The following is a 14,495-nucleotide window of genomic DNA, read 5'->3' on the forward strand; positions in this document are numbered from 1 at the left end:
AATTCTTCCCAGTTTGTGAGCAGCACGTCAAGAAGAGCTCTGCCCCTAGTTAGTTCCTCCAGGACTTGCACCAGGAAATTGTCCCCTACATTTTCCGAAAACTTCCTGGATTACATTATACAGGCGTAATAGTCTGTCTTTGAAAGTCATTGAACACTGAATTTTCACATCAGATCACAAGTGAATAAATACCTTTTATTAAGTTACTTTTGTTGGGACACATTGATAATTCATGCTGTTTTCTCTAGGGAATTGCCTGTTTCTCTTCTGTAATAGGCAGGTCTGTTGTACATTTAGGTTGTAGTGTAAAACATGACTTTATAAAATATATTTGCTTTTTCCCCGTTCTAGCAAAGTACACTAGTAATTTCTTTCTTAACCATGAATATATTTTTGTTTCCATGTTCAATAACCATGTGAACTTCTTTCCTCTGTCCTCTTGTTGTCATACTAGTCTTAGAAAAACTCTTACTTTCTGCCTGATCAGCAATATGATACTCATTCTCCTGCAGCGGTTAGTGCTCTAGTTGGGTGGAAAAGTAAGTTTTTCATAAATGCTTCAGATACATTTAAGAATACCGGGAAAGGCTGGAGGAACATGTGGTATCACATTTGGGAGGGAAAGCCTAGTTTTGAGCCTAGAAGACTATACTGTTAAGAAGTAACTTGTCATCATGTCTGAACCTTTCCAAACTGATTTGAGCCTTTTTGCAGTCTAATCTGTAGTATTTAGTTCAGTTGGGTTCTAACATAGAAAGGCAGTGTCTTTTAGTTATTAGAGTAAGGAACTGGGAGTCTGCACTCCCTTCCTCTTTCTAGCTCTGCCACTGATTCACTGTGTGATGTTGGCCAGCAGGGGCCTCCGTTTTTCCCTCTGTAAAATATGTCTAACAACCATTGACTGTTGTACCTTCAGGAGTATTGTTAGGATTCATTCGTTTGTGTTAGCAAGGCACTTCAAGATGCCTGGTTGCAATATAATAGTATTTTGTACATATATAATCCAATGATTGAAAGTGACGTACAAAATTGTCAATGTGTTATCATCAAGGCTGCGATTTTGTCATGGAGGTCACGGATTCCGTGACCTCTGACTTCTGCAGCAGCTGGTGCACCTGACTCAGGGGCAGCTCAGACGGCTCCTGTGCCAGTCATACCGGTCGCTGCTGGGGCAGTCTCCCCTCCCACACCTCCCGCAGCAGAGTTTGGGTGTGGGAGGGAGCAAGGGATTGGGGCACAGGACGGGGTGAGGCAGGCTCTGGGTGGCTCTTACCCGGGGGGCTCCCAGGAAGCGGTGACATCCCGCTCGTTCAGCTGCTAGGTGGAGATATGGCCAGGCAGCTCCGTGTGCTGCCTCCACCCAGGACTCCCGCAGCTCCCATTTGCCGGGAACTGCGGCCAGTGGGAGCTGCAGGGGCGGTGCCTGCAGGCAAAGTTGCTATAGGAGTTCTAATTACCATAAGTGAGTAAGGAAAGATTAAAAATAACATGCACAGGTTTTCTCTTTTGATGTAGCTGTTTTCTGTTAGGGAGGTTTGCTGGCGGGTGGAAGGGCCATGTTGTTGAAGCCACAGTTCAGACTTAGTTGTGGAATTTTGTATTCCACCTCATAGTGATTTGGTTCCCTGCTAAGAAAAGTCCCTGAGACTTGAAACCAAATTATACAACAAGAGCCTCACAGGATTTATGTTAAAAGTGTCTGATATTGCCAGACACTGGTGACCTCGTCCTGTGGGGAACAGGAGAACGGTGAGTTGGAGTGAAAGGGCTCCAGCTGTAATGCTTAGGGCTCTGCGTAGAGGGAGGGGGAATGTAGGAGAGAAACCCTTCTTAAATGAAAACTGAAGTAGGAGTCAAAGAGCGAGAATGTAAACTGGAGAGGGAACAAAGTGGCCTTTTGGTGTGGTATGGCCAAGCCTACTCCTGTTTTATGCACAGGCACAAACTTTTTTATAGCACTGCAGTGTCTTAATAGATTGCCCTGTGGACCTCTTCCCCAGGTAACCACCCCTGGCAACTACCTAGTGTTTCTACATGAGGGAGTATTATTAGGAATGTACTGAAGTTGTTGACGCTGAAAAGTGGGGTCCCTTCTGAAATGTGTAATCGCATTGTCCACTTTGCTTTTCATTTCTTCTCCTTCTGTCTGTTCGGTTGCTCATGTTCACTCTCTTTTCAACCCTATCCCCCTCCTTTTTTCCCTGAACAGCCTTCTGTGCAGCCTAGTGCTGTCTCGTCCCACCCCCCTGCTTCCCAGCCACTTCATTCTCTTCTTCTCCCTTCTCCCCCAGACATTCCTCTCTATCTGGAAGCTCCATCTCACTGGTGGCTCTGATTCCTGAGGACAGCTCCTGTTTCCCCTCCTTTTCTTTAGCAGCAGCCCCTAGTAGAGGCAGCTTGTCTGCCCATCCCCCCCCCCCTTTTTTTTGTTTTTGTTTCTAGCTTCTTCTACAGATCTCTCAGCTCTTCTTCATTTTGAAGGGATCAGGCACTTGTATAAGCAACTTGATACTGGGAGAAGAGTATACAGCATGTGACCAGCCCCTTCTACACAGATTACCTGCAAGTGCTTCATAGACCTTAGTTTAGGCAGGAGTAATACAAATCCAAATGTGAACTAAAACATATGAGAGTAAAAGCACCTGAGAAAGTAGAGAAAATAGCCATCAACACTAAAAGCAAAAGGGGAAAGAGAAAATGTGGATGAGGAAGTGAACTGAAAAAGTACCACATCAGAAATTAAGGAAGCTGTACAATTAGTCACTTTTGGGAAGACTGCAGAACTGAAAGCTACTAACTCTGCCCACATTTTAATTTAGTCCTTACCTTTAGATTATTGTTACATGTGGAACAATGGATATGTTATGTGTTATAATATACATGACCTACATCTGTAAGTGGCAAAATAGTGAAAAGATATTTGTTTGTGGGTAATTAAGAAAGTGCACAGATGTACAGCTCAAAAAATTACAGAAAATACCCCAGAATCATGTGCTTGTATAGGGCAATAAGCCCAAAGCACGTCACAAACACCAGAAGGCACAATTATGCTTCTTTGCTGTGCCATATTAAAAAGAACAGTGAAAATCCTTAGACCAATAATATTAGTAACAGGTAGCTTGCTGCAGCATTAATAATGAACAGAATTTAAAAATAGTTTATATTGAATGTTCTCTAGTGAGATGGAAAAATTGATTTCATGTCTCTAAATGCTATTTTGAATAATATGAATATAATTTAGTGTCTGAGTAAAAACATATCAACAGACCTGGCTTCAGAGTCAGGAAAGATTAGCTGTGCCTCTGACCTAATGAGATGAATTATCTCTGGAATAATTTTCTGTGTATTCATAGGGTGCCAGGCGTCTGGTTTTTTACCGGAACACCTGGTCGAAAAGGGACCCTGGCAGGTCTGGTTAGCCCCAGCTGTGAGCCCCCTTACACACCCAAACTCGATCCTGGAGCCCACACCCTCTCCTGCACTCCAACCCCCTGCCCCTGCCCATAGTCCCCTCCTGTGCCCAAAACCCCTCATCCCCACACCAGAGTCAGGACCCCCAGCTGGAGCCCTCACACCCCAACCCTCTGCCCCAGCCTGGAGCCACTTCCTATACCCCGAACCCCTCATTTCTGGCCCCAGCCTGGAGCCCACACTTCTCCTGCACCCCAACTCCCTGAACCAGCCAGTGAGTGAGGGTGGGGGGAATGGAGTGAGCAGGGGCAGGGCAGGGCAAAGGTGTTCAGTTTTGTGTGATTAGAAAGTTGTCAACCATATGTATTCATAATGTAGTGTAACTCTTTTCAAATAGAGTCATTTTGATAGTAAGTAGGAATGAATAATTAACATTATAAATGTTAGATAGTAACAATTGTTAAGGTGAACACTGCACAAAAAACAATGCTTAAATAAATGTATTTTCTTTTCATAAAGTCTGACACCACAGAAGAACTCACTCTTCTGGTAGAATAGTGGTTCTCAATCTTTTTCCAAATCCTGGGCCCATATTGCAAAAGAAAAAAAATGTCTGGGCCCTCCTCTTAGCTAGCCAAAAAGAAGGGGTCATGGTCTCCAGGTTGAGAATCCATATAATACATGACACCTGTATAGATTTCAGACGGGTTTATGAATAAGCATATTTAATAAATACATTCTGAAATGGTAAGTGCTGGTACTGACATTCCACACTGAGAAGTAAGTTCATACACACCATTGGTAAGGTATTGTGTATGTTCCTGTTTTCAAAATCTTTTTTGATTCACAATCATTGTTTTATTTAGGGGAGAATATTTCACAAAATGATTTTCCAACTGAAACTCCCATCACTTTAAATCTGTCTCATAACATCTGCAATACCAGGTAAATTTTTGTTAAGTCTACCCCAGTAAAATATTAAAGGAACTCCATCAACTTGAAATATTTTTAGGTTTTTTTAAAATGAATTAAAATAAAAACAGTTTCAGGTCCTACACCTGCTTTTGATTCTCTCTGCTAATTTTTGTGGTAGTACAGTCATGTTTTCCTAGTGTTGAAAATGTTTCTCTCTTCCCTGTAGCTTTATGAAAAAACCTCCCCAAATGATAGGGAAACCTTGCTTGTTATGCAGGAGAAATATGGGATGCATAAGAAAAATAAGGAAGTTATTTTTTCTGTATTATCTTCCCATTCTAGTAGTTTTCAGTGCTAATTTTTAGGTAACAAAAGATCAGACAAATGTGTCACTTTTAAGTTGATGGGGTTCTTTTTATGAGAATCATGCTGTCCTGAGACAACTCGAAAATTGTTCCTTTTCTTTCTCTGACATATCCTCCCCCTTACTATAATATGTGCCGCATCTAAAGTTTTCGTGATCTGGATCTTCATCTCACTCCCAGTTTGAGACAAGTCGGATTCAGCTACTATATAGAGTCCATTACATCTTTTCCCCGGGGTTACTGATAACGGAGTATTTCAGTGCAGCTTTGGAAATACTCATCTGGTGTAGGGCTATAAGGGCCATGGCCAAAAGCCTGTATCTCCAACAACAAATTGGGAACCATCTCTGATATCTGCAGGGAGAGCGATAGAGGCCAAAATGTCACAGACGGGGAGAGAGGTCGCGCCCAAAAAGAAGAGTTGGGCTCTCAGTGACGAGAGCTTTTTCTTCCTCTTGTGCAGGTGACATTATTCTGAGAAGTAAATTTCTGTAGTACAGTATATGGAAAACTGACCTATTGGTTTTAAAGATGTGGGAGGACCTCTTATGTTTAGCAATCACTAATAGCTAAAGCTCATCCCAAACAAACTTAATCTCAGTCTGAACCTATGAACTGTGCTCTCATTTAGTCTCAATTCAGTCTGTGTTCCAGTTAAATTAGATATATATGGAATATGTGAATACACACACATTAAAATATGGAATATGTTATATATATTATCTTAAAGTAAACTCTGATTATCTGAATGGCTTGGGGGACATCTGAAACCTTCAGGTAATCAGAATGTTTATAAATGAAATTTGGCTCCTATATGAGTTTCAGATCATCTGAAATATGGATAATAAAGAGTTAAGATAATTAGTATTTTACTTGTTTTCCACATGTAAGAAGCACTAAAATAAGATTGTGAGGTATGCGATAGCCCAGAGTAAGGAGAATAGGCAAAGGAAAAACTTAATTTGTGGAGCAAAGGGATGCCATTTCCATGCTCCCTACAGTATCAGCTATTATTTAGTGTTCCATCACTCCGTTTAGTATCTTCCACTCTAGAGACATCCATCAAAACATTTTCAACATGAAAAAAACCTATAAAATTCCTTGAATTTTCTTTTCCAGGAGAAGAATCACTAGGGCATTTTTCAATGTTGATAATCCAAAATTTTAAAAAGTCCTTTGTCTTCATTCAGCAGAGACATAAATACTGTCCCCCAGTATCCAGAAACCGTATGTCCCAACTTCGCTGACATAACTGCAGATCCTGACAAAAATACAGGTTAGTTACTTTTTCAACAGCAGATTTGGTGCTATTGTTTATACAGTAGTACACATAAGTACCACACATTATGTTTCTTAACTACGTTTATGTATAAACCCACAAGGGCTTTACTGTCAGACTGCTGTGTTTGAGCTGCGTTGCTGAGGACTTCACTTTTTTTTTTTTTTTTAAACTTCCTGACAACTAAAAAGGACTCAGAGAAGACTTCCTTTACTATCACTACTCTTTGTTATAACCTAGACTTTGTTTATGGCATTCTCACTGAAAAAAGGCAGGATTCATGTGTCATTTCACACTTTTTGTATTCTTTCCTGACAGTTGTCATGCTTTGCACAGACTAAGCACCCTGACTGCAGAGTAACATTTAAACAGTTACCAGCATGATTGAGAGGTCAAAAGAACTGACTTCTTGTCTTAAGTAGAGTTGAGACACAGTTAATGCCATCAGATATTTCTCTCCTAATTTCCTAAGTCATGACTGAGAAAAAGTCCTCAGCCCTTTTTGACCTTACTCCCTCCAAAATGAATGATGTGATGATTTGGGCTCTTAAATATGTGGTTGTTTTCGTTTGTCTGCATTTCAAATGGAAATAATGTTCATCTGTTTGGTGGGATTAACAAATTGTGAAGTAAAAGATTACAGGATAAATTAGAGCTTGTAGAATATAATTGTGAATCAGAGAGGAAATCTGAATCTTGCTCTCTCTCATTTTTTAATGTCTTTTTTTCCTTTAAGAAGTATGTGCACTTATAGTTTGTTCCAGTTTTTAATGGCTCTAGCAGCGTGAGCTCTTCTGTTCAAAACTAGAGTCTCTTCCTGAGGAGAAGTTTTAATACACAAACATGTAGTCAGTATTCAAATTTAGTGTGAAAACAGTCTTGGGAAGGGACTCATTTTCATTTAGTCCATCCTCCCATGATGAAAGGTACAAGTACCAGTTCTCATCACTGATGTCATTTCAACATCACATGTACTTTCTGTAGGAATCTTTCCTTTTTGCTGTGTTGAATTTCAGAATCCGCTTCAATCTTTTTTTTTTTAACCAATAGAAAAGTGTCTGATTTTGTTATCATCTGCACAGCAAGTTCCATCAAACATAAACATTTGTCAATAAGTTCTTCCCTAGGAATTTTCATCCAGTGACATACACTCTTAGGGACAGATCCTCAGCTGGTATAAATTAGCCTAGCTCCATTGAGTCAGTTTATATCAGCTGTAGGATCTGGCCCTGACAGTTGGTCTGTCTTGGAGTCTTTTAGTGAGGTTTCTTTTTATACTGACAGCCCTTCTTTTTGGGTTCAAGTAGTAATATAGGAGGGAGGGACAGGTACTGTCCTTTGTGAAAACTATGAAGCGAGATCTCTGGCTGGATTCTCTCTCTTACATACAACCTTTTTACTGGGGATCTGAGAATCAGATTCACCATAGTACTAGGATTTGGTGGATCCCTCATTTCTGTACTTTTGCATTTCATACACTGCAAACAAGATCTCTTTGCCGTTCTAGGTCTTTATCCTACAGGAGACTTGTGGCCTGCTCAACCAGTCTGTTTGACAAATAGCTTAAACTATAACCTTGAGAATAACGTACCGTGCATGATCCAGGAAACCCCTTCTGTTCAAAATAGGCAAGTTATTTTTTGCTTAAACTTTTTGGTATTGCATTGTTCAGCGTACGGCCTTAACAGCATGAATGTATCTGAGCTTATCTTGCAATGTTTAAGCATGTGCCATTTAAACAGTTTCTATGCTATGGTTGCATGTTAAGATCTAGTGAGCAAAAATCTTACTGTAGACATACTGTTTAAAGCTGTTTGTTAGCTTTCAGCACATGGTATTAATATTGTCAGTACAAATTGACCAGCTTTCTCACTCGTATGTAGGTATTTCAAAACTTCATATTTCTCACAAATTTAAGCAAATCATTCTTGGAAAGCTTTTTGATTTCTCTCTTTTCCCTCTGATGGAGATGGGTGCCTCATCTTTATGTCTGCTTTCCTATTGTTATAGTCATGAATCCAGTCCTGGGTAAAAATGTTAAATGCATAATAAATAAATAAAAGGGTACATGAAAGATAAAATCAAATATTCACAGGTTGAAAATAGTATAAAAATACAGGCTGGGTTGACTTCCTCAGGCTTTCCCGAGTCTTGAGGCACTGATTTTCCTACAGCAGTGAACCTCAGGCAGGAAAGATCATTCCCCCCCCCCCCCCCCCACAACTGTATCTCCATCCTGTAAATTGCAGGAAAAAATAGTTTAGAATGCATGGTGCAGTGGCCCTGAAGACTAGGGACAAACACACTGCATCTTACTGTGTCCTCTTCAAACTGCAAAATACCACTGGCTCTTCCCTTCACAAGCTATGGGCAAATATGACATCAGAGTGATGACTCAGATGTCCACAAGCAATGACATTTTGAATTAAAGCAGCCAGGTAATCTGATTTTAAACCTGGTGTGTCCGAAAACTGCAGCCCTAATGGGAAGCAACAGTAACTAGTATTCTGAGGCTGTAATTTTTAGGCAGAGCAAGTTAATGGTAGTATGTGGCAGTTCTAATACTAAACTGCGTTGCTTTGAAAGGCTCATGTCATAATTTTGGTATTATTTTGACATAAAGTTATACATGAAAATTATGTACAATTATTTGCTTTTAAATTGTAATAACTCATGTTGGTTTCTTATTGCCTGGATGTTATAACAGGGTTAACACAACCTCAGAGTAGTAAAATTGTTTTACCCTTCTAGCCTATCCAGACTGAGTCCTTGGGGCTCTTCAGATTTACTCCTCAGTAGTGCTTGTTTAATTTCTGATGTATCTTTAAGAACTACTCTTAGAAAACCTTTTTGAAAGATTTGAAATCATTTTAGTTTGAAAACTAATACAATAACAGATCCAAGTAAATACGAGAGGACAACTTGTTTGCCAGGAGCCTAATGTGATTTGAAGGGATTAAGGCAGAAACCCCTATTTTTAGCAGTTATGAATAGAAACATTTAGATAACCTTGATTATAACACCAGGGTTAGGATTTAGGAAAAATTTGTATTAATTAAACACAATCAAATGCTATTTCACATTTCCATAGCACTTAAAGCAATCTGAGGGGTATTTTTAATGTAAACACTAATTAATAAAGCCTCCTTAGATGCTTATGTGGTAGGAACATACTGTAATTCCTTTTTTACAGATGGGGAAACTGAATCCCAGAAGGTTTTTATTTGCTTAAGTAATACAGGAAGTTTGTGGCAGATCCAGAAACAGAACTCAGATAACCTTCTTATCAGTCCTGTACTTTAGCCACTAGTCTGTTCTTCCACCTTATGGGGAAAAGATTTTAAAAAATGCTCAGTATCATAAATGCTGGAACTAGGGGGGCATGGGGTACTGCACCCCAGGGCTTGAAATGGTTCCCATCATATACAGGGTTTACAGTTTGATTCAATGGCTTTCAGCACACCCCATTGTAAAAATTGTTCCACAACACCCCGCTCAGTATAAGAATTAGCCTAATTTTAACACACACCATTGCTGTTAATAACTGTTCTGTACTATTATGTAATCAGCATGTGTGAAGTGCGATCACTTATTTCAGGCAATTGTCATCTAATAGTTTTACAGTATCTTAGTGTTTTTAAACTATTTTCATAAACCCTGTACAGTATTTTGATTTTTGTTGTTTGATTTTGTTGTAATAGCTTCATTGATTGGAATGCAACTTGCGATAGCCAGTTTCCCAACATGTATTGCCCATTAGAGATGAATGAATACAGTGCTTTTCCAGAAGGTAAGAGTGCTGCTAAACTTCCAGAATATCACTAAGCATGTTCTTTTCTCTCTTTCTTTGGAAAGCAAGGTAATTAATATCATTTTTTCTTTTAAAACCACTAGCACTAGACTGTTAGAGAGCTGAACTTGCTAATTCTTTTAATTAGGGTAAAATAAATGAGGAGAAATTAGTTATTATCATGTATGTGTATTTACAGTAGTGCTTAGAGACCCCAGGTAATATGAGGTGCCCATTGTGCGAGGTGCTGAAGACACACAAGAGTTGGTCCCTACCCCGAAGAACTTATGATCTAATTGGACAAGACAGACAAAGGATGGGAGAAGGAAAGTGCAGTTATGTCTGTTTTCCAGTTAGAGAACTAAAGCCCAGAGGGGTTAAATAATTTAGTCTGTGGCAGATCTAGGGAAACAATCCAGGTCTCCTGATTCCTGTTCTAGTGCCCTAACCACATGGTCCTCTCTAGAATGAGATTTTTCAGACACCCTTAGTTAAATTCCTGACTTGGAACAACCCGAATGAGGTTTTTGACCCACTGACCCAAAACCTGGTTTGCCGAGCTTCCTAAAGGCCTGATTTTGATTTCACTTACATCAGTTTTCTACAAGTGGGACTACATTAACTCCAGCAGAGTTAATCAGGCCCAGAGTGCTCTTTTTACCATTCTTTCTCTGCACCCCACTCATAAATCTCAGACTTCAACTGTGTCGGTACTCATTGGTGGAGAGTAAGGGAGCTGAAACAAATCTATGAATAGAAAGCTTGAAAAGTATTTGTTCGTAAACTTTTGAGAAGTTGTTGTTTACTCAAATTTAAATTTTTGACACCAAGTACTATACAGTATTGGGTTGTGTGTGCACGTGGGAAATAACAAGGCAACTTAAAAGTGCTATGCAAAGACCAGGTTTCTCAAAGTAGAAATCCCAACAGATTGTGCACTCTGTGACAGAGCTCAGTATACTAGTGTGTGCAACATAACGTCTCTTGTGGCCCATTTTTTTCCCCAGGATGTGATTTATTTTGCACGTTGAGCACGTTCACAGTTACCTGGAATACTGTACTACTAGGTAGGCTATATTTAAAGATGAACCTACGAGAGCACAGGATTTTGAATCCCAGTAGTCCCTTGGAAGTTTAGGGCTGAGACATGTGGGCAGGGAAGGATGGGGAAGCTTTGTCTTAATGTTGTCCATGCTCTACCTGTTTTGTGGCTAATGGAGGATTTCAATCTCCAGCAATCCAGAGATAAAAGATTTTATGTAGCCTTTACCCATCCCCTTGCTAGCAATTGGCTAATGGCCCCAGTAGTAGCTAATAAGAAACGATAATCCTGTTTACATTGTAGGTTTGAAAGATGCACGGAAATATGTAAATGTTACAAAGGGGTGATTGCTGTATTGCCAGGAAATCACCTTGGATTGGTGAAAGCCGGCTAGCAGTTTTAATGTGTCTCATGCTGGGACAGTTCAGCCCGCCTGCGCCCCGCAGAAAGTTTAATAGAATTTATAATGCAAAAGCTAATTTTGTTCTCTATCTCTCCTCAACTGCAGAAAATATGAATTACCCCAATGGCTTCCCATGTACTGCAGAGGGGCAAAATACCGCCTTCATTGATCACAATTGTCAGTCTACCTGGAGCGCTCCACCCAACATGACGCCTGCCTGGGAACAAGCCAGTTACGTCAACTCTTCAGTGAGTATTCCTGTCACCTGCAGATGAACAGGAAGAGATGGGCCATGTTTATTTCAGTCCCACAGTGCAATGTATTGTAGTGTTGTCTTTAGATATAATCACCTTCTCCTACACTGGGATGAAAATCTTCCACTTTTAAAATGTATTTTTTGTGTTTACAATAGGAAAAGAGAGTTTAATAGACAAATCTCATCAGTAAAAGCAAGAGATGATTTCAACAGCACATATTCATAGTGGATTCAATAGGGCACAGGATGGAAGAAGTGATAGAAATTTGCAGGGTCACAGAGGGACATTAATTCTATATTTTATTTGAATGTAATCTGAAATCATAGAAGTTTGAGACTAGAAAAACCTATTAGATAATTCAGTCTATTTTCCTGAAGAACAGGATTTTCCCTGCAATACATTTCTTAGTGTTTTAGCTGGTTTTAAAAGTCCGGACGGAGGCTTCTATCACTTCCACTGGCAGACTGTTCCACAGGCTAATACATCTCACTTTCAAGAAGTTTGTCCTGATATTCATTCTAAAATTTCTCTTTACTTGGACCCCATTACTCTCACATCAGTGTGTTCCATTCTAAATAATTCCTCTCTGTTCTTCCAGTAGTGCTGTAGCACGTTACCACGTCCCTCCATTAGTCATCTCTTAGCCAAGCTTATACAGCTTTAGCTATTTTTGTCTTGCCTCTTAAATCAGTCCTTCATCCCCATGATATTCTGTGTTACTCTTTAAATTTTCTCCATTTCTCTATATTTTTGCGGGGAAGCCTGATCAGAACTGAATATAGTACTCCAGTTGTGGTCACATCAGAACCATATATAAGAAGGCTAATACTGCCCTGCTTTATGAAATGCCTTTGCATATGCAACCCAAAACTGCATTGGCCTTTTTCTTGAAACCATGTAATTTGTTAACTCCTGTCTATAATTTCCTGGCTATATGATCCCAAGTTTTCTCTCAGCAGTTCTGCTCCCCAGGCTTCTTCCTCCCATGTAGTGTGTGTGTTTTCAGATTCTGTTTTTGTTTTCCCCAACATATTAGCTTGCACTTTGCCCTGATGCTTTTTTTCTTGTCCTGCAGCCCTACCTCTCAAGTGCCAGAAGCTTGTCTCCAATGTCTGGACTTTTTGGTTCCATCTGGGCACCACAGAGTGATGTCTATGAAAGCTGCTGCCCAGTCAGTGCCACCGGTCAACACCCAGCTCATGTTGAGAACCAGGCTGTTATGTGTAAGCAGGAGTATTATCCAAGGTTTAACCCATTCCGTGCCTATATGAACTTGGACATATGGACTACAACAGCCAACCGGAATGCAAATTTTCCAATTTCTAGGGACTCGGGTTACTGTGGAAACATGTGACAGGAATTTGATTTGAAAAATGTGAATAAAGATGCTTGCAATTTTGATTACTAGATTAAGCTGGCTGTTGAACTAGATTACAGTGTTGGTGGATATTTTGGCACTTTTATATGGACAATAAACATTTTTTACAGAAATCTGTGTATTAAGTACTTTTTAAGAATTAATATTCTATACAAAATGTTATGTTAACATCACGTGAAGGTTAAAAATTTAAAACACAGTATTCAAAAGGTGGAAAAAAATCAGATTCTCATAGCAATATATTCACCTTCATTGCACATATTTCATATAAAGTTTTGATTTTCAACAATGGCCTCTAAATTTGCAGGTACAAAATTGCACTTATAAATAATTGCAGCAAATGGTAACACTTGGCCATCTAACTGTTTGCAATTACAGTTGCGGATATTTAGATGTTCAAATTCTGCTTCTACAGGCAGTTATTTGTGGATGCTATGCCTTGGCTGTATATCAGGCTTTAAAATCCTAACTGGTAATTTGATGATAATGTATTTGTGCAACGTGTGAGAGTCCATGCTTCTTTGAGAAGCTTTTCTTTCTTGTACCTCCTGATATTTTGTGTCTTAACTTTCATGTTGCAGTAGCATTTTTGGATGCATTTTTTACTTTCATGTTACATGAGCATTCTTTGGTGTATTTAATTTCCTTTGTTTAAAATTGGGGCATACTTTTCATTGAGTGGTGAGTTTATGCTTTTCTGCAAAGCAGGATTAACGGAACAGCAACACTTCAGTTTGTTTTATGAAAGCTGAATCTTCATAGTTGGAAAGGTTACCAAGAAAGGAACCAGCCCCTTGTTGATTTTATCCTTCATGCAAGCAGTGTCAGCAGCCCATATGTAAAGAGTCCTCTCCTCAGGCATGGACATACACAGTTCTCCCTGTCCCCTTGATATGTCACAAAGTGGGCAGGAGTTGATTAAGCTCTGCTAAATCTAAGGAGATGTCTACAGCTCACCTTTTTTGTTTTAAAATGTTTTTCTCCAAAGTCAGTGGTAAAACTCACATTGATTTCAATGAGACCAAAGCTAGGCCAATGATGAGCACTTTTGAAAATCCCGCCTTTTGTGTTTAATGGTTTTATTATACTGGTAACCAGCCCTCACATGCTGTGCTATTTTTTTCTGGTGTGTTTTGCTGGACTGTCCCACTGACTGTGGACATAGAAGTAATAGCTTATAGGACTCTCTCAATTCAATTTTGCTGGTATACCAGAATTGAGTGCTAGGCCTATAGAAATAGATGTCACCATTAACATTCCTTTGTGTCTTTGTAGCCTGTGACAGCATGTTAAGACAGGAGATTTTGAAAGATGTATATTGTGAGTACGAACACAGATGTGTGAAGAATACCAGTGATCATTTAGTTTGATAGCTTCTAATGCAGTGAAGTCCCTGATCTCCCAGATAACACTATTTGTTTTATACCATGTTCATTCCTTGCTGAACCACAAAGAGATGCAGTCAGCAGAGATATCTAGCAAAAGCCTAGCCACACTCCCTTGCTATACCCAGCCAGTTCTGTTAACTTAATGATGTTCATGGGATTGGGGAGGCCTGGTTTTCTCTCTTTGGCTATCCCGATAACACGTATTATAATGCAATTTTTGCTTAGTTAGAATACAGGCACCAGGGTTTTGCTCCCTGCTTTAGGCAG

General features: G+C 39.6%; 1 protein-coding gene across 6 annotated transcripts in view; it reads left to right on the forward strand.

Moving 5' to 3' along the window:
• TMEM131L (transmembrane 131 like) overlaps positions 1 to 12,953 on the forward strand; it is a 126,705-nt gene extending 113,752 nt beyond the window's left edge. For 5 of the 6 annotated variants that reach the window (XM_073341401.1, XM_073341403.1, XM_073341405.1 and 2 more), the window contains 6 exons: positions 4,278 to 4,356; positions 5,882 to 5,967; positions 7,478 to 7,598; positions 9,672 to 9,760; positions 11,311 to 11,453; positions 12,538 to 12,953. In XM_073341401.1, coding sequence (XP_073197502.1) covers positions 4,278 to 4,356; positions 5,882 to 5,967; positions 7,478 to 7,598; positions 9,672 to 9,760; positions 11,311 to 11,453; positions 12,538 to 12,816 — 797 coding nt within the window. In that variant the 3' untranslated portion in view covers positions 12,817 to 12,953. The remainder of the gene's footprint in view (positions 1 to 4,277; positions 4,357 to 5,881; positions 5,968 to 7,477; positions 7,599 to 9,671; positions 9,761 to 11,310; positions 11,454 to 12,537) is intronic. The other variant, XM_073341402.1, reaches the window with a different exon arrangement.
• The last annotated feature ends 1,542 nt before the right edge of the window (positions 12,954 to 14,495 follow it).

This window comes from Lepidochelys kempii, chromosome 4, assembly GCF_965140285.1.
Source record: "Lepidochelys kempii isolate rLepKem1 chromosome 4, rLepKem1.hap1, whole genome shotgun sequence".
NCBI lineage: Eukaryota > Metazoa > Chordata > Testudines > Cheloniidae > Lepidochelys > Lepidochelys kempii.